The 20,549-nt window shown below is 51.8% G+C and overlaps 6 protein-coding genes across 6 annotated transcripts; 3 read left to right on the forward strand and 3 right to left on the reverse strand.

Annotated features, from left to right (window-relative positions):
* Positions 1–1,323: 1,323 nt before the first annotated feature.
* Aspvir_003435 (anoctamin family protein) lies at positions 1,324–3,683 on the forward strand (the record flags this gene model as incomplete). The annotated part of the gene is made up of 4 exons (XM_043275018.1): positions 1,324–1,420; positions 1,498–1,651; positions 1,700–1,988; positions 2,034–3,683. 4 exons carry the CDS (start codon positions 1,324–1,326, stop codon positions 3,681–3,683), a joined length of 2,190 nt encoding a protein of 729 aa, XP_043130953.1.
* A 568-nt stretch (positions 3,684–4,251) lies between these two features.
* On the reverse strand, positions 4,252–6,837 carry Aspvir_003436 (threonine/serine exporter family protein; the record flags this gene model as incomplete). Its single annotated transcript, XM_043275019.1, has 1 exon — positions 4,252–6,837. The coding sequence occupies one exon, from the start codon at positions 6,835–6,837 to the stop codon at positions 4,252–4,254; it is 2,586 nt and encodes an 861-aa protein (XP_043130954.1).
* Positions 6,838–7,237: 400 nt separating this feature from the next.
* Positions 7,238–11,361, reverse strand: Aspvir_003437 (Pfs, NB-ARC and Ankyrin domain protein; the record flags this gene model as incomplete). Its single annotated transcript, XM_043275020.1, has 3 exons — positions 7,238–7,462; positions 7,888–9,223; positions 9,356–11,361. 3 exons carry the CDS (start codon positions 11,359–11,361, stop codon positions 7,238–7,240), a joined length of 3,567 nt encoding a protein of 1,188 aa, XP_043130955.1.
* A 2,543-nt stretch (positions 11,362–13,904) lies between these two features.
* Positions 13,905–16,276, forward strand: Aspvir_003438 (glycoside hydrolase family 55 protein; the record flags this gene model as incomplete). Its single annotated transcript, XM_043275021.1, has 2 exons — positions 13,905–14,600; positions 14,651–16,276. 2 exons carry the CDS (start codon positions 13,905–13,907, stop codon positions 16,274–16,276), a joined length of 2,322 nt encoding a protein of 773 aa, XP_043130956.1.
* Positions 16,277–17,399: 1,123 nt separating this feature from the next.
* Positions 17,400–17,957, forward strand: Aspvir_003439 (putative GPI anchored protein; the record flags this gene model as incomplete). Its single annotated transcript, XM_043275022.1, has 1 exon — positions 17,400–17,957. The coding sequence occupies one exon, from the start codon at positions 17,400–17,402 to the stop codon at positions 17,955–17,957; it is 558 nt and encodes a 185-aa protein (XP_043130957.1).
* A 117-nt stretch (positions 17,958–18,074) lies between these two features.
* On the reverse strand, positions 18,075–20,014 carry Aspvir_003440 (putative GABA permease (Uga4); the record flags this gene model as incomplete). Its single annotated transcript, XM_043275023.1, has 8 exons — positions 18,075–18,241; positions 18,281–18,665; positions 18,712–18,798; positions 18,843–19,375; positions 19,424–19,571; positions 19,618–19,665; positions 19,713–19,858; positions 19,915–20,014. 8 exons carry the CDS (start codon positions 20,012–20,014, stop codon positions 18,075–18,077), a joined length of 1,614 nt encoding a protein of 537 aa, XP_043130958.1.
* Positions 20,015–20,549: the final 535 nt, after the last annotated feature.

Raw genomic sequence — 20,549 nt, forward strand, 5'->3', positions numbered from 1 at the left:
TTGCTGCTATAGATGATCACTGGACGTTGATGGTGACGATTGGCTGTTCGAGTTCACAGACCAAGGTAGGGAGGTGTTTTACATGTCCGATACGGAATAACTTACGCAATGATATAAAAAGCGAGGGATTCGGCCCGGGTTCGGGTATTTTCTGGTATGGAGATTACCCACCCTTTGATCCATTAGGCGCAGGCAGCAGCATTTCATGGGCCAGTTATGGTCTATACGAGTTTATCATGCTCCTGTGGATTTTTACATAGATAGGCACCATGCAACACCTTACATAAGAAACCGTGTAGAGTCGGAAGCTGAGTATTCTGGGCAGGGAGGAGCGAGAATGTATGCCAGAGCACAACTATATAACTGCTGCAGAGGACGGAGTAGCTGGCAAGTTAGTACCGAAGAACAATCAGCCTCTTGCTGTTGTCATGGCAATAACCTATAACATAGTGTAAGTGCCTGTGAATACTGAAACATTAAGCAAGGCCCTCGGTAAGGCTGATGTTGATCATCCAGTACCCAGACGCATCTAACAGTAGGGGCGGGAATCATAGTAACCGGAGGGATCATGTTCATGTTTCACACCAGCTGGCGACTGTGGAAGAAGCTTCCTTCAATAGTCTATGAGATGTAAGTTGAGGATTCCAACTGTCTGGTGTACCTACTGAACGAATAGGACCATGTGGTCATGTCCTAGCATTTTACATCCTGCAGAACTATGTACCGCTCATCTCGGAGAAGTTGGTCGTGCTAACGGCCAAGTCAGAAGTGGTTATGCTTGTTGTTAACGATGTGCATGAGTCTATCGGGTATGAGCAATGATATCTTGGATTTAATTGATCGAATACCTTACTTCGACTGTTGACTTATCCGCGTCAATTAACCTCGACAAGCAAAGCTTAGGTATGCGCCCTGTAGGGCTGGCGCTTGGCACAGATCCTCGGTTCGCTCGAGAATGGTGATGCCTAAACGAAGATCCACTAGGACAACAAGGAGAATATCCATTGACGAGTCACTATCAAAGCATGCATCAGGGTTCAGGGAGACTGTACTTGCTAGTTAGGCCTCTGTATTTATGAGTTATAGCTAATTGAGTCACTCGGATCATCATGGCAGAGTGCAGACTCATAGGATGATAGGACAATCTAACCAGAATCAATGCATGTGTTTCTGCTGGTTGTGTCTAAACAGCAATATCTTCGTACTAATTAACGCAGCATGGTGAAGGTCCCTGAAATCCTAATTGACTAATGCACCTCGAAGCACTTCCTTCTCCTCTCCACAGTCCACACACCGCTTCTTCGTCCCCAGTTCCTCAAAAACATGTCGCTTCTCTTCTTCCACAATCATCGATTTGACCACGCGGAGTTCGACAATCTTGGTGTCGATTGGGTGATCCACTATCAGTTCGAAGAAGCCGGTTCGTACTTGCAACGTCCTCGGACTTACCATTTTTATCCTTTGTAAATGCACTGACGCACTGGGACTACCCTGCAGACACATCTCGAGCAATCCAGGAGTTCCGAAATTTAATCCATGACCTCAAAGCAGCACGACTCAAAATCCAAGTCCGACATGGTCATGGAGCTTCGTTATTGGTCTGTGTCCGGGTCCCCCGCGACCACTTGGGACGGATGATTTACGAGTCGAGGTACCTCACCGTCTATACACGACTGTCTTCACCGACTAACTTGGCCAGAGTGAAAGACTGGCTGTATGGAGTCGTCCACGAACTCCCCGTTGGTAGCCACTACGCCGACGCCGAAACCCCCGCTGAAGAACTCCGATCGGTCTATCACGCTGTAACGTGGCAGAGACACCTGGGTGGTGCTGGCATCACCCCGAGGATAGGAAAACGGAAGAACATTGCGTCTGCGTTTCCGCTTCATGATCGGGCTGCTAATGCCGAGCTGCTGCGTAAGATGAGTCGATCGGTGACGATGACCGATGAGGATTTGGATGCCATTCGTGCCTTGTTTGGCGAGAAGGTCAGTGGTCACAAAAACGACGATAGACAAAGCTGACGTTGGCAGACGGCGTTTTATTTTGCGTTTATCCAGTCTTATTCATTGTTTCTGGTTGTCCCCGCCGTATGGGGAGTCATCTGCTGGTCATATTTCGGCCCGTACTCTATCAACTGCGCAGTGGTTAACTGTCTTTGGTGCATCGTCTTCGTTGAGTACTGGAAGATCCGCGAGACAGACTTGAGCCTGCAATGGAATGTCAAGGGCGTCGGAGCGCTTAAGGTCAACCGGCCGCAGTATGTCTGGGACAAGGAGGTGCAGGACCCTGTCACAGGAGAAACTGTCCGCGTATTCTCCATGCGAAAGCAGCTGCTGCGCCAGCTTCTGCTCCTCCCCTTTGCGACTGTTGCCACTGTAGCGCTCGGAACTTTGATCGTTGTCACCTTTGCCCTCGAGGTTTTCATCTCGGAAGTATACGTGGGCCCGCTCAAAGGGTATCTGGAGTTTCTCCCGACTGTGCTGTTTTCCCTCTCACTTCCGACAATCACCTCGAAGCTGACGGACGTTGCCACTCAACTTACCGAGTATGAGAATTACCGCACCCAAGATCAGTATGAACTCGCGCAGACGGCAAAGACCTTCGTGATGAACTTTATTACCGCGTTCCTACCAACTCTCTTGACCGCGTTCGTCTACGTCCCCTTTGGTGCGAAGATCATCCCTTACCTGGACATCTTTCATGTCAGGGGTCTTCACTCATCTATATCAACCGAGTTCCAGGTGGACATCTCCCGCTTCCAGCAGGAAGTGATCTACCTTTCCGTGACCGGCCAAGTCCTAAGCTTCGGTGAGGAGGTCGTCCTCCCGTACGTGAAGAAGGTCCTCTGGAGAAAGTGGCGCGACTACCGCCTCAAGAAAAGGCAAGCCGGCCGCCCACGCCGCTACTCCAAAATGACCGATCTTCTCCTGATCGATTCACCCTCGGAGGCAGCGTTCCTCACTCGGATCCGCAACGAAGCCGAAGCGGACAAGTACAACGTCCACGAAGACACGCTCGAGATGTGCGTGCAGTACGGGTACCTCGCCCTCTTCGGCGTCGCCTGGCCGCTCGTCCCTCTGCTCTTCCTGATCAACAACTGGCTCGAGCTGCGCGGCGATTTCTTCAAGCTCACCCTCGAATGCCAGCGCCCGCCGCCCATCCGCGCGGACTCGATTGGCCCGTCCCTCCAGGGCTTGGAGTTCCTGACATGGCTCGGCACCCTCTCGACAGCAAGTATCGTCTATCTCTACCGCGACGGGATGAAGGAGGTCCACATGTCCTCGTTGCTGCTGGTCCTGTTCATCGCTCAACAGGTCTACCTTGCGGTTCGCTTTGCCGTGCGCACAGGACTCCAGAAGCTGGGCTCAGGCACGCTCCGCCGCGAAGCTGCCAAGCGCTACGCTGTGCGCAAGACTTACCTGGAGACGTTTTGTGCCAGGAGGGTACAAGGGAACGGGAAGCCGCGGGTGCGGTTCAATGACCATGTGGACGTGTATAGCTCCTCGACAGACTCGTCCCCGACGGATCCAGTAGAAACCAAATCAGCGATGCTTCACAAGGCGACAGCGTATGCGAGTGAACGGGAGGCGGAATTCTGGGAGGGACAGCGCTGGACGGCGGAGGACGTGGGCGTGAAGTTGATCAAGGCGTTGAGTGGAGAGGAAAAGAAGAGAGAGTAGCCTACGGTAGTACATAGTATCTCTGATCATCTTTTCCAGAGAAGCCCCACGATTGAATAAATAGCAATATGTGGATCTAGGCGGAGATACTGCACGGTGTCAGGGGAAAGTAGTTCAGACTGCAGGACTTCAGCCCTACAGGGCGATCCCAAGAGAGCTTAATCCAGCAGACCCATAGAGCCTGTCTTATATGATTCCATCTCAGACTCATGACATTTTCGCTTGATTCCTCCATTCTCAGTCTAACAATGCCGTCAACAGCCATGGCATCAACGTCGACATCAACATCACGACCAAATTGGATATGATTCATTCTGAGGAACGAAACATTCGACTCCTTATGCGAGGGCAGGTGAGAAGAGGAGGATCATCGTTGTTCATGGTTTATGCGTCTACTAAAACGTGGTGCGCCGAGATCTCATGGCAGGGCCTCAGCTGGATGTTTGTCGGGCCTTTCTACAAGACGACGGGTGGGGATTCTCATGCATCGCGAGCGATATCTGCTGAGTTATTATCTAGACTCATCCTCCACCATAGAACTGGCGGCCAATCGATACAGATAGACGTGCTAGAAACTAAACAAGCCGCTCCGTCGCTTGCCATACGGATACACCACCAACGCAGCCATAAACAGTCCAACCGTGATGCCAATCGCCACCTGAACCATCCCGACCGCCAGCGTCCACACCGACGAATTGGTCGACAGCCCGGCCCCCGGCTGCGATGTCCCGCTGGGGCTGCTAATATTGTGCCGGATCTGATCGGCCGACGCCACGCCGGTAATCAGCGACCCGGACGCTGCCAGGCCCGAGGGCACCAGCACAAAGATAGCGGGGAGGATGGCGGTGGCGGCGTGTCCGTGCCACAGGCGACTGTACAGATTGCCCATGACGCCGATGGTGAAAGCGCCGACGGTATTGGCTACTTGCGAGTTGGAGCCCAGCTTCTTCGTGCTAAAGTAGTTGGTGATGTACCCGGACAAGGCGATGGTCGTCATCACGGGTAACTGTTTCCACTTGCCCTGGTTGATGATGAGCAGCCAGACGGTCATGAGGGCCACGAAGGGGAACCGCTGCACGTATGGGTTTTTGAAGGCCCCTGCTTTAGGACACTGGATGTCGGATACCGCTGACCCATCCATTAGTCCGTATATGGTCGTCCCTACCGTGATGCCGTATCCAAGGAACAGGGAGTAGATGATCGCGTAGACTATTCGGATCGACCCCGCGATGATCTGATGGGACTGTAGCTCGAGACTGCTGCATAGCACCAGGAAGCCGGGCAGGATAAGCGCAATGGAGGATTGGGCAATGGCGGAGAAACAGAAGAGAAACTGGCGCTTGCCGTCGATGACGGCCTTTGGAATGCTACCAAAGGCGCGGGCGAGAAACGAGGTGAGCACCGCGGCCGTCACCTCAAAGACGTTGGAATAGAGCGCCGAGCGAGGTGCGAGTACGTGTTGCATGAGCCCGAGCAGGCAGCCGTTGACGAAGATGATGGGCATGTCGATCGGCCGAGCATTGAATGCAAACGGTCCCACAGTCGCAGACGCCAACCCATACACCAACACGACGATCCACTTGTTGAACCGTGGCGGCTTCTTTTCTATCTCCTCTAGTTCCTGGATGGCCTCTTCCACCCCGATCACGTCATGCACTACATTCTTGTAGATTCGATGAGTGTTGGCCAACTTTTGTAGGTTGATTGACTGAGCCACCCGAACCAGCTTCACCTCGGTGGTCCTCGTCGACGGATCGTCAAATGACATGATCATGCACCCGGGAAAATACAGGAATTGGCTGTCCACCTCGAGAACCTTCGCCGTCATCTGCATGTACTCTTCGAGCCGATGCGTGGGGGCGCCGAACGACATCAGCGCTTTGCACAGCTGCATAATGTACCGCTGGCGTGCAATGATCTCTGCGATTTGCACCGTCACCTGGATTTCGTCCTCCAGCCGCATGCCTCCTCCCCGTTGGGGCTGTTGTCCACCAAGGCGCTTTGACGCGGCGGAAAGCACCTCGCTAGACACGGGAGTGCTCGCGCCACTCATGCTGCCCGAAGCGCCAACCAGGGTCGACGTGGACCGAGTATGCTGTTTATTCTTGTACCACTTTAACTTTTCCTTCTTCGGAGTTGTGGTCCCCGAGGTCCCGGCGTCAGAGGGCGATCGTTGTCCACCCTGCCCACCCTGCCCTCCTTGTTGCATGCCGCCATTCAGCTTCATCAGCTGCGCCAGAACACCCCCACCCCCGGCTCGATACCGCAGGCCCGAATCCAGTCCATAGTCCCCCTGGCCGCCCCGGCCGCCCTGCGTATCGGTGTGTGGGTATGGCTTCCCCCGCGTACTGCGCCGATTGCCGGACTGGTCCTGCGTCAGCTCACGCACCAGGCGGTGCGCTTCAGACGTGGACGTGGCTTGATTTGCCTTCTTTTCCTCATGAGTCTTGTGCTTGTTGTCAGTCAAATCTCCCAGAGGCGCGTTGCCGCCTGATGCCCATTCGTTGTGGTAGACACCGGGTCCTAGGTCATCCCCACCTCGTTCAGGGCGTCCCAGCCGATCACTCCACCGGGACAACTTGCCGTGCACCGTGTCTCGCAGCCATCGCAGTTTGTCCTTGGCTGTGCGACTGACATCGCCGACGGCTGCTGCTGCGCCAATCCCTGCCGGCTTCTTCTCCACAGGGGTCTTTTCCGCTTCCTGGAGGTCTTCTCCCGTTGTCCGCTCCTGAAGAGGGGTTTCTGTGATGTCTAGCGATCCATGGATATAGGGCGTGGATATGAGATGTGGTTGGCCCTGGCGTTGCGCTTGGTCACGCTGACCTTTTTGCTTTTCCTGAATAGAGCTTTCATCTTCACTACTTTCGGGGCCGGCGGGCTCTGGGTAGTCGACACTGAGAGCGGACCGGAAGCGAACCCGCTGTCTCCTCTGTGATTCTTCTCCATTTTCTCCATTTGCCAGGGTGGCTTCTATAGTGGGAATTTCTTGACCGTCTTCATCCTTCCTCGGCTGTTCAGGCGATCGTGGACTCCCCGGCGGAGCCGGGGGTGATCCTGGGCTTTCAGGACTGCCGGAATCTTCGGTATTTCCTGATTCGGGTTGACTCTGATAGGTTTCGGCGGAACTCTCACTCTCTTGTCTGGAGTCAGACATATGGCAATCTCAGGATGACAAGCCTTGATCGGTTACGTCTAGCTCTTGTTAGCAGAGTCTCAAAGACTTGGCTATGTATGTACCCTGGCAGGAAGTAAGGAACACCTAGAAGGATATACATACAATGCAGCTTGATCTCGTATCGTACTCAGAGTAGCAGAGGCAGGCAGAGGAGATTCCACAAAAGCCAGCGCAAGGGAGAAAGATGACGTGGTTCGCCATGGATGTGGCTAGTCACCTGTGACTTCACCTATGCATGGTGTTGGCCACATGAGCTTCGTCTGCTCGACGTCATGAACCAATGGGCCATATCATATGTCATGGAATAAAGGGACAGTCGTTATTGATGTTCCGCAGTAGACCTTCCCGGAGCGAAGGATAAGGACCATCATGGCTTTTGTTAGAGTGATTGTCTTTCGACCCGTTGTCGGCCTAGGCGGTTGCTTTGAATGATAGCCTGAAGCGCAATAGATTCTTGACTTTGGTAGTCTGTTGACGTTGTTACGACGATGTCAGCGCCAGCAACGGAGGAAATTCCCGAGCGCGCGAACGAACCACGGTTGACCATAGACTGGCAGGTTGCTTCGTCGAAGACACGGATCATGCTCCTAACAGCAATGAACAACTGTGCCATTCAGACTAGCCATGGAAAGCATACTGCAGAGGAATCATGACATTATGTGCAGGATCATCCAGAAGAAGTGATGACCTCTAATGGCAGAACTAGGTAAAGGTCGTTCAGAGTTAGGATCAGAGGATGAGTCCGAGAGGGATAGAAAATGTAATTTAACCAGAACCATGTCATAGAACCGCAGGATACTTTAGCAGCTTGACTTTTGCCTCATTTCCCTTTGCTGCTGCCCAGTGGTGTCCGCCCATATTGATCCTTGGACCTTGGTGTTTAGATTAACTCAGTTTGTTGCTAGTAGCAAGCAGCTTGGCTATTGCCTTATTTCTAGCTATTACTGCCCTTAAAAGCGGTGTCCACCCATATTTGTCCTTAGAGTTTGGATCAACTTGGCCTGTTGCGAGTAATAGCTTAACTATTACCTCGTTTCCATGCACTGCTGCCCATGACAGTGGTGTCCGCCCATCTTCGTCCTTGGTGTCTGGATCAACATGGTTTGTTGCTAGTAGCAGGTTGACTATTGCCTCATATCCGTATTTTGCTGCGTGTGACAGCGGTGTCCACCCATCTTTGTCCTTGGTGTTCAGATCAACTCGGTTTGTTGCTAGTAGCAGGTTAACTATTGCCTCATTTCCAGCTATTATTGCCCTTGAAAGCGGTGTCCACCCCTCTTCATCCTTGGAGTTTAGATCAACTCGGTTTGTTGCTAGTAGAAGGTTGACTATTGCCTCATTTCCCTTTGCTGCTGCCAATGACAGTGGTGTCCGCCCATCTTTGTCCTTGGAGTCCGGCATAAATTTCCCTGTTTCGAGGAAAAAATCAAATATTACCTCGTCGCCAAGCTCTGTTATATATGAAAGGATGGTCCTCCTGTTTGAGAATCTGAAATCACGTCCCAGGCTAGGGTTTCTGCTTCCGTCCTGGCAATACTTGTTGCACAGCTCACGCAGTCGACTTTCCGGGGGCGTGTTCGCCGCATAGGCTTGCAGAAATGTTCGGACCGCTTTCCCGCTCCCAGTAGCAAGGGACGCGAAAAACGGAAACTTGTAGCGCTCTCCTTCCGCATCAAGACAGGATAGGATAGAGGGGTGAACTCTGATGAGGTTCGACAGATTGCTCTCCGCTAAGATATACAGTAGACTCACATTTTGTGTATGCCGGCGTACTTCGTGTTTTTCGAATAGATTGTCGAGTTGAACCCAATAGGGGAGCTTGAAGCCCTGGATAAAATCTCCTTGAGCAATACCACTACCTTCAGCAGCATCAGCGTGGTACAGCACGTTGCGTACGGCATACTCCAGAAATGGAAACGCTTTAGCAACGGACTCGCGGAGGGTTGCAGCTTCCGTGGAAGATGCTTTCGCTAGTGGCTCACTGAGATCAACATGTTTAGAGACGTCGACGTTCATATAAGTAAGGCAGCACTGCTTAAGTTGGTCATGGCTTTGTCCTTGCAAGTTGCTTCCAAGGTCAGGCCAGATTTTGCAGAGCCCGTTCTCCTTGAGAAGAAAGTCTCTAACTGACTCGTGAATGAACTGGACCGTCGGAGCCTTGGAGTGTGTGATTTCAGCAAGTCCTTTGGATGAATTGAGGATGAATCTCTTGATGACATCAATTGTGATCACATCGGTATCCCACTCTGTTAAAGCTCCTGGCTCAATGCCGGAAAGAATAGCAAAGTACAATTCCTCCGGTTTCAAAGGCAGCCTCGCAAAGAGTACCCATTGAATGCACAACAGTAACTCATTTCTATTGTGACTGTCTCGTGTTAAAATATCGCGAAACAGCTCATGCAGGTTGCCAGGAATACTGCGAAGTATTTGCCGAAGAGCATAGACACGACCTCCGTCATACTCCTTGTTGAGTATCTCCACCACGAGAATAACTCACATAAAAACTCCGGAGGCTTTCTCTTGAAGCTCACCCCTGATCTGCATGGCGAGGTTGCTCTTCCCAATTTTCAGCTCACTATTCACGTAATTGGTAATGTCTTGGATGTGGCCTTCTTGGCCCTCTAGGACCAACTCCAGTCCTCTCTTTATAGAGATATGTGGGTAGTGTCTGCTGGAAAATAAGACTCGGAAGTGAATTCCAGCACCGACAGTGAGTTCGCCGACATGTTCGAAAAACGATATCATGTCACGCACTTGATGTTCCGCACATTCATCCAAGGCGTCAATGAAACACACTATGGAAGACTGTTCAAGGCGTAGTATTGCTTGTTCGAATAAATCTTTCAGCAACTCAATACCCCACTGGTGATATCCACCGCTGTTCCACGTCCTGAACTCAAGGGTGTCGAAGACACAGTGAAGTTCTGGGACTCGTTCAAGAACTTCTGACAACAAGGCTCGATACATTCCAACCGTAGACTTTTCCAAGTCCTCTCCTCGTGCGTTGAAGAAGAAAGACATGATTATCCTGTCCTTCATCGTTTTCCGGGCATTCGCAAGGGCAAATTTCATTATTGTCGACTTGCCAGTCCCGGGCTTTCCCTTCATCCACAAGAAGCCGTGATGTTCGCCGAGCTTGGTGTTATCAAGCCAGTCAAGGTACTCCGGCTTACTCAGGAGCCATCTGCACGTCTTTGCGTGTGCTTTTTTGATGGTCATCTGGCGAGCATCAATCTGGTCAAATTTCAATGAGTCTAGAAGCATCCGTTTATGCTCTTCACTGAGGGACGGGATTCCACCCCTCCGATGCTGGCCTGAGACTGTGCTTCGTTGGGCAGGGGAACCCTCGCGAGGTGTAGATACGTTAGTACTTCCAGGCAGTCCACAGCTAGTGTTGAATCCGCCGTCCAACGGCTGCCGAAGGGTTAATCTTGGCGGGACTTGACGATCCTCTGGGTCCAGGTACGAAAGGAGCTCCTTCGCGCACCCTGCTGCCGCCGCCGCAGCATAGTGCTGCCATATATCACTCTTCTGAGAGTCTGCATAATCGGAGATGCCGCGAATGACAATGCATGGAAACTCCGTCATGATGCCAGCTGCTTGGCCCATTTCGAAGCAGAGGATGTCGCCTATGTCTCGACCAGTCTTGTTCCGCTTCATAGCGCTCCTCATTACTCTATCCCCGGACGCAATTAATCCATAATGAATCTTAGGATTATCAGATCCACGTGCAGGTCGATCCACAATTTGAGCCCTTTCACATCTCCTACATGTGGCCTGATCAGGTACATGAGGATAATCCGGTTGGAAGAGCACATCCGAATCTGCTGACGGCCGTCGGTAATCTGCGAGGCCAGGCCATTTTTGCAGAATTTCTGACAGGAAGGTGTTAACTTTGTTCGATTGGGTCAGGTGATCGGATCGCATCACCTCCACTGCACTCCTCAAGATGGGAGGGGGTGGCCAGAGAAATCCTTTAAGGGTGAAGCCATCCTCTACATCCTTCCCTAGGTCATATTGAACTACTCCACCGAATGGGCCCTCGGGCATACTCACAACAATATCACCGAGGCGGATGTCGTGTGTTAGGCTCGGCACTCCACCTCCGATACCCACCAGAAGTCGCCATTTGATTGATGGGAACGTACGTTGCATATTGTTAGCGACGATTGCCGCGGCCCCTTTCCCTTGGGTACCTGGAAGACAGGCAATCGCGACATTGTGACCACTGAGTTCGCCGAGGACATATAGGTTTGAATCGCCTTGCTTGGTGGGCAAACGAGGATGTTCGTCGTCGAGCATGTAGCGGACAGCGCTCATCTCAAAACCCATTGCGCACACCACACCGACGGTGTAATCATTGTAGGTCCATGGATTCGCACAGTACTCGTTCGTAGACGGGATAGGAGATCCATCGTATCCACGGCGCTTCTTTCGAGTTCCATCTGTCACTGAAAGAAAGCCTTCTCCGTCGTATCGGCGTCCCTCAGGTGTCCTTTCCATAGCAATTCTCTCGTGGCGCCTTTTCAGCAAGGATCTTCTTCGCTATGTCAAGGCGGTAAACACAGGCAGCAGGGCGACCGCCTCTGAGAATAGGACTAAAAATGGGGTCCTTAGAGTAGCACGACTTCGCAGGAGGTTGTTAAGCAGCATGGCCTCGTCATGAGGCATAGCAGTAGAGAGGAGGGGTTCCTTCCATCGTTCCGCTGCATGTTTCAGCCTTATGCGATTTGCCAGCTACGGCGGACTGAATGTACAAACCGGCCAAAATAAATTTTTTACTGTCACCTGCTTGTATTACTTATAGCCACTACTTCCACAAAGATATGATTATAAAATAAATACTTAGTGACTATTGCTATATAGTAGGGATTTAAATCATCATATAGTATGGGTATTAAATGATTTGAATTGCTATATAGTATGTATTTAAATTATCATATAGTAGGGATTTGAATGGTCATATAGTAGGGATTCAAATCACCATATAGTAAGGCTATCGAATGATTCAAATCGCCATATAGTAGGGATTCAAATCACCATATGGTAAGGATATTGAATGATTCGAATCGTCATATAGTAAGGCTATCAAATGATTTGAATCACCATATAGTAAGGATATTGAATGATTTGAATTATCATATGGTAGGGATATTGAATCATATGCTGAGGCAGTGCCCTGTATGGGTAGAATATATATATATAGAAGGTTATATAGGAACCCACTTACTAACACTGCATATTTAAAATATATATACCCAAGTATAGTAATATATGAATAATATAATTATTCAAATGATTTAAATTCCTACTATATGGTGATTCGAATCCCTACTATATGGTAATTTGAATCCCTACTATATAACAATTTAAATCATTCGATATCCCTACTATATAGCGATTCGAATCATTCAATATTCCCTACTATATAACAATTCGATGTCCCTACCATATGGCGATTCGAATCATTCGATATCCCTACTATATGATGATTCGAATCATTTGATATCCCTACCATATGATAATTTGAATCATTCAATATCCTTACTATATGGTGATTCAAATCATTTGATAGCCTTACTATATGACGATTTGAATCCCTACTATACGACGATTCGAATCCCTACTATATAGTGATTCAAATCATTCAATATCTATATGATATAGGTACTATATATTTTATATAAAAACATTAGTTTCTATAAGCATGCTAGATAGGCTATAGGCATAGTGGTGCGTGTGGTAGTTTTGGTAGTAGTGTGGCGGAAGGTAATCATTGTAAAAATTTATTTTGGCCGGTTTGTACATTCAGTCCGCCGTACCAGCGCGTAAATCACGTGCTTAGCTCATAGATATAAAAAGAAAAGACGAGGCTGTTACGGACGCGCACATAACATTGAGCAACAAATTACATCATGGGTGTGTGTATCCATAACAACCTTCTAGTTAAATATCAGGCATGAACAACTATGCAATCCATTAGACAAGCCATGGAAAGCATCCTGAGAGGAATCATGCCATTTTGTGCAGTATAACGAAGAACAAGTAGAGAGTTCTAACTTCAGAACAAGGCTAAGCAGCACGATTGGGCTGAGACCTAGACCAGCTGAAGAATGAAGCACGATCCCTGAACCGGTAGTCAGTAGATAGTCTACTCCATAGGCTCGTGCGAAGCGAGTTGAGTTGATCGATCTGCAGATCAGCGGTGGGATCCTTCAATTCTTCTGTGATCACCTTCCTGTTGAGAAGGCACACTAATGGTATGATGACACCAAATGTTCGCTCCACTAGGTGAGTTGATTCAGGAAGTCGACATTACTAGATCTTACCCCCTCTCGAGGGTCAGGTCTGCAACCTGGAGAATCAGACACAGAAACAGACCATGTCCGTGAGCTTTCCCAATTGGGACAAGGAGAAATCAGCCCCTGACGGATATACGTTGGTCCGGGAGGGAAATGTATTTACAGTATTTATCAGTCAGGTTCTCAGGAACTAGAGCTCTACTTGGTATTACGCTGTAAGCCCATGATTGCATTTAGGATTCAGATCCAATTCCCTCATCTTTCAAAGGATCCGTCTGATCCCAATAATGGATAATCGACCTAATGCAGGGTGTCTCCTCTGCCTCTGCTGGCCGGAATGACTGCTATCGACGGACACCACTTCCCTGATCGGGAAGCGCCTCATTTGTAAGTTTTACGGCAGCGTTTCAAATCGGGGCCAATTCGGCGCCGTCTCACTATATTGTCCTAGTACTGACGCTCACCTTTCTGTCTTAGGAAATTCCTATCTGTTCTTGTCGCAGATGTGGTGTAACCTTGTCATTTAAGCCCCGGTCTTTCTGCACGATGACTGTTCAGCTTCGGGGTAGCCGAATCTTCTTGCTTATACAAATCAGCACTCCTTTGATCGTGGTCCTGGCAGACAATGGAGCTAGAGATGGGGAGCTATATATTCGCGATGTGTCGTCTTCTTGAATCGACGGTAAGACCGTCATTCCCTCCATTCGCTTGTTTCTGCTTACAGTGACTCATTATCTTGCTAGAATGCGTTGTCTCCTCTCATGGACCGCGCTGGCCAGCACGCTGGCTATGGCCTCATCTGCAGCCATCGGGGCTCGTGCTCCTTCCTGTACCGGTCCTGTCAAGAGCTCTCCAACTACATACTGGCTCGCTGAACAGGACCACACCGGAAATCCGCGCGGATATGCCCCTAATGCGGGCGGGAACTACAACTACCCCGTCTGGCGCAATGTTCTGGATTACTCTGCGAAAAATGACGGGTCCGGCGACCAGACTGCCAGCTTGCAAAAAGCCATCAACGACAATGGCAGCGGTGGAAGCCGCGAAAGCTCCGGTGTCACTAGGTACCCGGCTCAGGTCTATCTTCCGAGTGGTACATACCAGCTGGGGAGCACACTCAACCTCCGAGTTGGCACGCTCATTGTCGGAGACCCAATTAACCCGCCTGTGATCAAGGCGGCGGCCGGGTTCAACGGCAATACGCTCGTGAATGGATACGACTCCAAGAACGGTCCCCCGGAGACCAGCTTCATGACGCTCATGAAGAACGTCGTGTTGGACACCACTGCTCTGCGACCTGATACTCAGATTACGGCTCTGCAGTGGGGTGTGGCGCAGGGTTCGGGTCTGACCAACGTCAAGATCAACATGCCGAATTATTCCACCGGTCATACTGGTATTCACGTCCAGGCGGGGTCTACTATCGCCATAACCGATGTGGTTAGTCTCTGTCTTCTGCGCTGTGAGTGGCCGTCAGCTGACAATTATAGCAAATCAATGGAGGTGTCGTTGGTATCGACAATTCCAACCAGCAGGTCAACTTCAAGAACATCCATTTCAACGGCTGCACTACCGCCTTCAAAGCGTCCGGTGGACACACTGCTCTGCTTCAAGGCGCTACTTTCGAGAATTGCGGAGTAGGCGTTGACATGACCAGCAACGGACTGGGGAGCTTGGTGCTGCTAGACTCAACCTCTGTCAACTCCGGGACTACGATCAAGTTCCACGACTCGTCCAAGGACGGTGGCAACCGCAACAGCCAGATCTTGATCGAGAACTTGTCCCATGACAATGGAAACCCCATTGCCCAAGACAGCAGCGGCAACGTCAAACTGGCCAGCACATCTCATGTCGATACCTGGGTGTGGGGTAACGTCACTCCAGGCCAATACGAAACGGGAACCAGCTTCAGCACCAGCCGTCCCGACGTACTGCTGTCCGGGGGGAAGTTCTTTACGAAAGCCCAGCCGACCTATGCCGAGTACGCCAGCGACCAGATCGTCAACGTCAAGGCCGTCGCGGGCCACGCCGTCAAAGGCGACGGATACACCGACGACTCTGCTTCCCTCAATGCCATCCTGGCCGATAACGCGGCCAACTGTAAGATCAGCTACTTCCCATACGGTGTGTACATAGTCAAGGACACGCTGGTCATTCCGCCGGGCTCTCGGATCGTCGGAGAGGCTTGGTCGGTGATCTCCGGCGCGGGCGACGGCTTCAAGGATGCCCGCAACCCCAAGGCTGTGGTCCAGATCGGCAAGCCGGGTGACGTTGGCGTTGCAGAGATCCAAGACATGCGGTTCAGTGTGTCGGAGGTCCTCTCGGGAGCTAAGATCGTCGAAGTCAATATGGCCGGAAGCGCTCCGGGCGACGTGGGCTTGTGGAACACGATTGTCACTGTCGGCGGAACAGCCGAGACCAGCATCTCGACCAGGTGCACGAACCAGGACACCTCCCAGTGCATGGCCGCCTACATGGTGATGCATCTGACCAAGAGCTCGTCGGCCTATATCGAGAACTTCTGGGGCTGGACAGCGGACCACAACCTGGATGGCGGATCGGGATACACAGTCATCTCGACAGGCCGCGGAGTGCTGGTCGAGTCGACCAAGGGGACATGGCTGACGGGAACTGGCTCGGAGCACCACTGGTTATATAACTATAATTTCCACAACGCGCAGAATGTCTATGCGGGTCTACTCCAGTCTGAGAGTCCGTACATGCAGGGCAGCGGCGCGACCCAGACAGCGCCCGCGCCGTGGACAGCGGACTCTGCGGTTGGTGATCCGGACTTCTCCTGGTGCGCCGGCGGCGACCAGAAGTGCCGAACGGCGCTGGCGACCAACGTCGACGGCGGCAAGGACGTACTGCTGTACAATTCCGCGGCGTGGGCGTTCTTCGACGGCGAGTGGTACGGAGATTACGGGACTCAGTGCAGTGGAAACTGCCAGAGCAACATGATGCGGGTGAGCAATAGCCCAGAGAATCTGGTGTGGTACTCGATCAACACGCGCAAGACGAACGTGATGGTGTTGGACGGGCAGTCGAATCCGACCGAGTATAATCACCCGGGAGGATGGGAGGCCATCATTCAAGCATACCGGCAGTTTGCCTAGTTGTCGACTAGTGTTGCCCTAGAGTACATAATCATCTTCTAAATGTAGTAATATTTACTTCACCTGAGCCATGGGATGCATCAATCATCACCGCCACATGCGGCATTGCCACACCTCGGCAGTCCTACTATATCCTACAGAAAGGCCGAGTAACTACAGTTACCCCAGTACCTTACCCCAACATCATTGCCTGTAAGTAGTCTACTTATCACTTGTATAATTCGTAATATGCAATGCACCACAACTCAGCGTACGTCATCATCTTGGCATCTAGGCAGCACAATATCATCAAGTAACACAAACAGGTCTTACAGGCTTACAGCTTTGCTTACATGGCACAAACCTGGGCAGTCTCACTAAGCCGCCGATCTATGGATCAGCTCACGCCAGAACCATTCACATTACACCGCTATTCCTGGCATGGTTAAACGATGGAAGCGTACGCAGTGGATCCGTGGCTTAGGTTGGTTCTGGAAAATACTGCACGAGTCAGTAGAGACAGCCCTGTGGTCTGTCTGCCGCGCCATTAATCAGTACCTAAACTTGGAGACGAGACACTAGTCAGTAGCAGCCGACGATAGATTAATTATGATGTATTCAGCTTGGCTACTATGCATTGCAAGCATTTCCTGTAGGTAGATACATCATCAACGTCAACGTCAATAGAAAAGGAAGTCGGTAGCCTGACCCTGCCCTGACCCTGACACAGTGGACCAGATGATGATGCGGATATTGTGATTGGCACGACCTCATCCGATCGACCCGTGGACGTCGTCATTCATGTTTTGACTGGTTAGTGTACCTCTCTAGACTGGGGATGAAACAGATTGAATATTGAGATTGCACATCCACACTGCAGTACCTGTATGTGCATGTATGTACGGAGTATCGCCACGCAGTCACTGCGCCTTGTGGTGGAGCTGACCCAGGGCCAGGACGGAGGACCTGGAGCCTGACTCGGATCTATTTATGGTGTGTTGCGTTGACAGTGTAACGACGCATATAAAGTCGAAGTCGAAGTCGATCCCTAGCCCTCGTTCATTATCCATCCCAATCATACACTCATACAATCCATCAACCCAAAGTCAAGCAAATCAAATCAAGAGACACAAAACCAGACAAAATGCAACTCATCCACCTGACGGCCCTCCTCCTGGCGACCTCGGCATACGCCCAGGATAACAACAACAACGGCAACGCAATCGACTCCCTCGTCACAGCAGCAAACAACATCGCCTCCAACGTCGTCGCCGACGCAACCTCCATCGCCTCCGCCTTCGAAACCGGCGGCGCCTCCGCAGCCTCAAACGTCCAGTCCTGGGCGACCTCCGTCGCGTCCGACGCGCAGTCCCGCGCCTCTGACGCCGCGAGCAAGGCTTCCTCTGCCTGGAGTGATCACCTGACGACCCTGACCGGGACGAATGGGACGCCTACTGCGACCGAGACGCGGTCGGCGAGCGAGACGGGTAGTGGCAGCGGGTCAACCACTGCGACGCTGACGGATACTACGACTTCGACGAGTGGGTCGATGACTACTACCATGACTCGCACGAGCACCAGTACCGGTGCGGCCGGGTCGTCGTCCTCGACGTCTCAGGGGGCGGGTGCGCAGGCGACGCCCTTCCTGGGGGCGGGGATTGTGGGTGTTGCTGGTGTGCTTGGTGTTATGGCTGCCCTGTAGATGGGTTTAATGATGAGCTGGGATAATGTTGATCACGTTATGTCTATATACCTGGTTGAACGTGCTGTACATGTACTCTGAATGATCAAGACCAATATGACAACATGGGATATTCCATCAATTAGTTGCATCCTTTTCTGGCGGCGAGGATACAACCTCCGCCGAATCAATGGTCATCTTCGGGCCTGTGTACCATTTCCGCGCAAACAGGAAATAATACGTCATGCACGCAATCCACACAAACCCGTTGATCACAATGGTATAATTCATCGTCGACGCTGTAGCTGTTAGCATGATTCGTAGTCCGCAAAGACAGAACTTACGAGTAGGATTCGGTCCTCCGCTAGGAAACATCGACAACATCAGCCCAAACGCCAACCACAGGATCGCCACAATGGCAATCGGCCGGCTCAGTTTTCCCGTGTAGAACTCGCCCGGCCGGAAGTGCTTCTTGCTCCAGATCACGCGGCACAGAATCGGGGTTCCCCAGGCGACGTAGTTGCTCGCCACGAACAGGGAGAACAGCGCGTTGGCCGCGATCGAGTTGATCAGGCAAAGCAGGCCGGCAACGATGCACACGGCGACGAACCCGACGATTGCCCGGACTGGCTGGTACCGGATGCGTTTGCTGATGTGGCGGAAGTAGCCGGAGAAGGGGAGGGCGCCGTCGCGGGAGAACGCCCATGCTTGGCGGGATGCAGCGACAATCTGTTCATCAGCACCTCTGCATACTTTGCAAAGATTGAGAGCTTACCAAGCTTAGTCCGACCAGGAATTGAATGACAATCAGCACACCCGTGAACCCGAGAGCTCCTTTCTTGCCGAGAGCGTCATAGTAGATCTAGGCTGTCAGTTTGCTGCTGCACGTCGAAGGGCTTGACGTACCTGCGCCATGGGCTGCCCGAACTTCGTGCCCATCGTCTTACTAACATCCGGGTCCATCGTCGCGGCAATCACGGACAGGACCAAAAATCCCAGGAACGTGGCGCAACCCGAGGACCAGATGATCCCCAGCGGCACCGCCTTGGCCGCATGCAGCGCTTCCTCGCTCATATGCACGCACGAGTCGAAGAACCCAATCGACCAGATCGGGGCCAGGAACGACAGCACAAACGCCCAGCCCGTCGGCCACGTCGTCAGGTTCTCCACGTCCCCGAAGACATACGAGCCCGGGTTGAGGGACTGGCCGCGGCTGATCTTGCCGACGGGAAGAGCCACCACCGTTGCGATTATCATTGCCACGTTGACGAATATCGAGAACGTTTGGATCTTGTTCATGATCGGCCCGGCGAACACCGCGCACACGGCGTGCAGGAGAATCACCCCGACATAAACCCCGTAGATGGTCCCGTTGGACGCGGACCACTCTCCGTCACGCGAGATCGAGATGCACGCGAGCAGCAGCAGCGAGAGTGTGTCTGTACCTGTCAGCGACGCCCGTCATCGAGCGGTGGACATGGACATACAATCAACCGAGCACATCCCCCCAATCAACCCAAGGGTGTTGCTGTATCCGACCAAGAAACTCAGCGGGTTCTTGTACTTCTCGCCCGCGAAATAATGTGTCCACCAGTATAGACCGCCGGCCGTAGGCATCGCGGACGCCATATCCGCCTGTTGTCATTAATACGGTGCGCAATCGACGACATCGGGAACATACCATCGCAAGACCGACAAAGAAGATGAGGATACTCGCGGTAAACCATCCCTATCACTATTAGTCGCGTCCAAAAAAGAAAGAAAGAAAGAACGAACCCAAACCATGCCGACTGGCCCAGCTGGAAGTGAAAACGCAATCGTGGACGCGATCGAAGGAACCAGGCCCATAATACTGAACGCGACCGCAAAGATCTCTAGCGTCGAATACTGTCGTCGCAGCTCCTGCTTGTAGCCCAATTCCGCTGTTGTAATCAGTATTCTGCGCGTCAGACGCCAAACGTCGAAGCCTGCGACTTACCCAGGAGCTGTGTATCGTCGACCACCTCTCGATGGGCGCCGGCGCCATGGTCAGCGCCTGTGGCATCGACGGTGGTCTGCGAGCGCATCTTCACGAGCATCTTGGCGTCCAAGAGTCTCAAATGACTGCAGAATCGATGATCATCAAGGACGGTGAGGACGAAGACTGAAGAAGTCGGGAAGAGGTCAACCCAGCGGAGACGATGGAGTTATCTGCATCGGGTCGGACCAGGGAACAGGTACCGCGCACTGTCTGGACTCGAGAGACATGGTATGGTGTGAGCACTTGCAAAGTCTAAAAACGCCGTCTGCAAGAACATTGGATGGGGCATCGGATGTGGAACTCTGGAAGACCAGGACCGATAGGGGGTTATGGATGAAACTCCGATGGGGAATGGATCGGCGGACAGAAAAGCGGGAGATGATCGTCGTGGACCATTCAGACACAGTATGGGGTTTGGCCGTCTGGGTAGGGCCTCCACAGCTGCTGGCCGGCCATGGATGATGGAGCCATGCAGGCCCCCTAATCGGTAGACTAGTCCACGAAACTTCTTCTACCTACTGATACTAATACTGAAAGTGAATGATTCTGTATCGTCCGCCACCCTCTCAAGTACCATGGTTCCCTGCACCCGG

The sequence above is a fragment of the Aspergillus viridinutans genome, assembly GCF_018404265.1.
Source record: "Aspergillus viridinutans IFM 47045 DNA, scaffold_15, whole genome shotgun sequence".
In the NCBI taxonomy this organism is placed as follows: domain Eukaryota; kingdom Fungi; phylum Ascomycota; class Eurotiomycetes; order Eurotiales; family Aspergillaceae; genus Aspergillus; species Aspergillus viridinutans.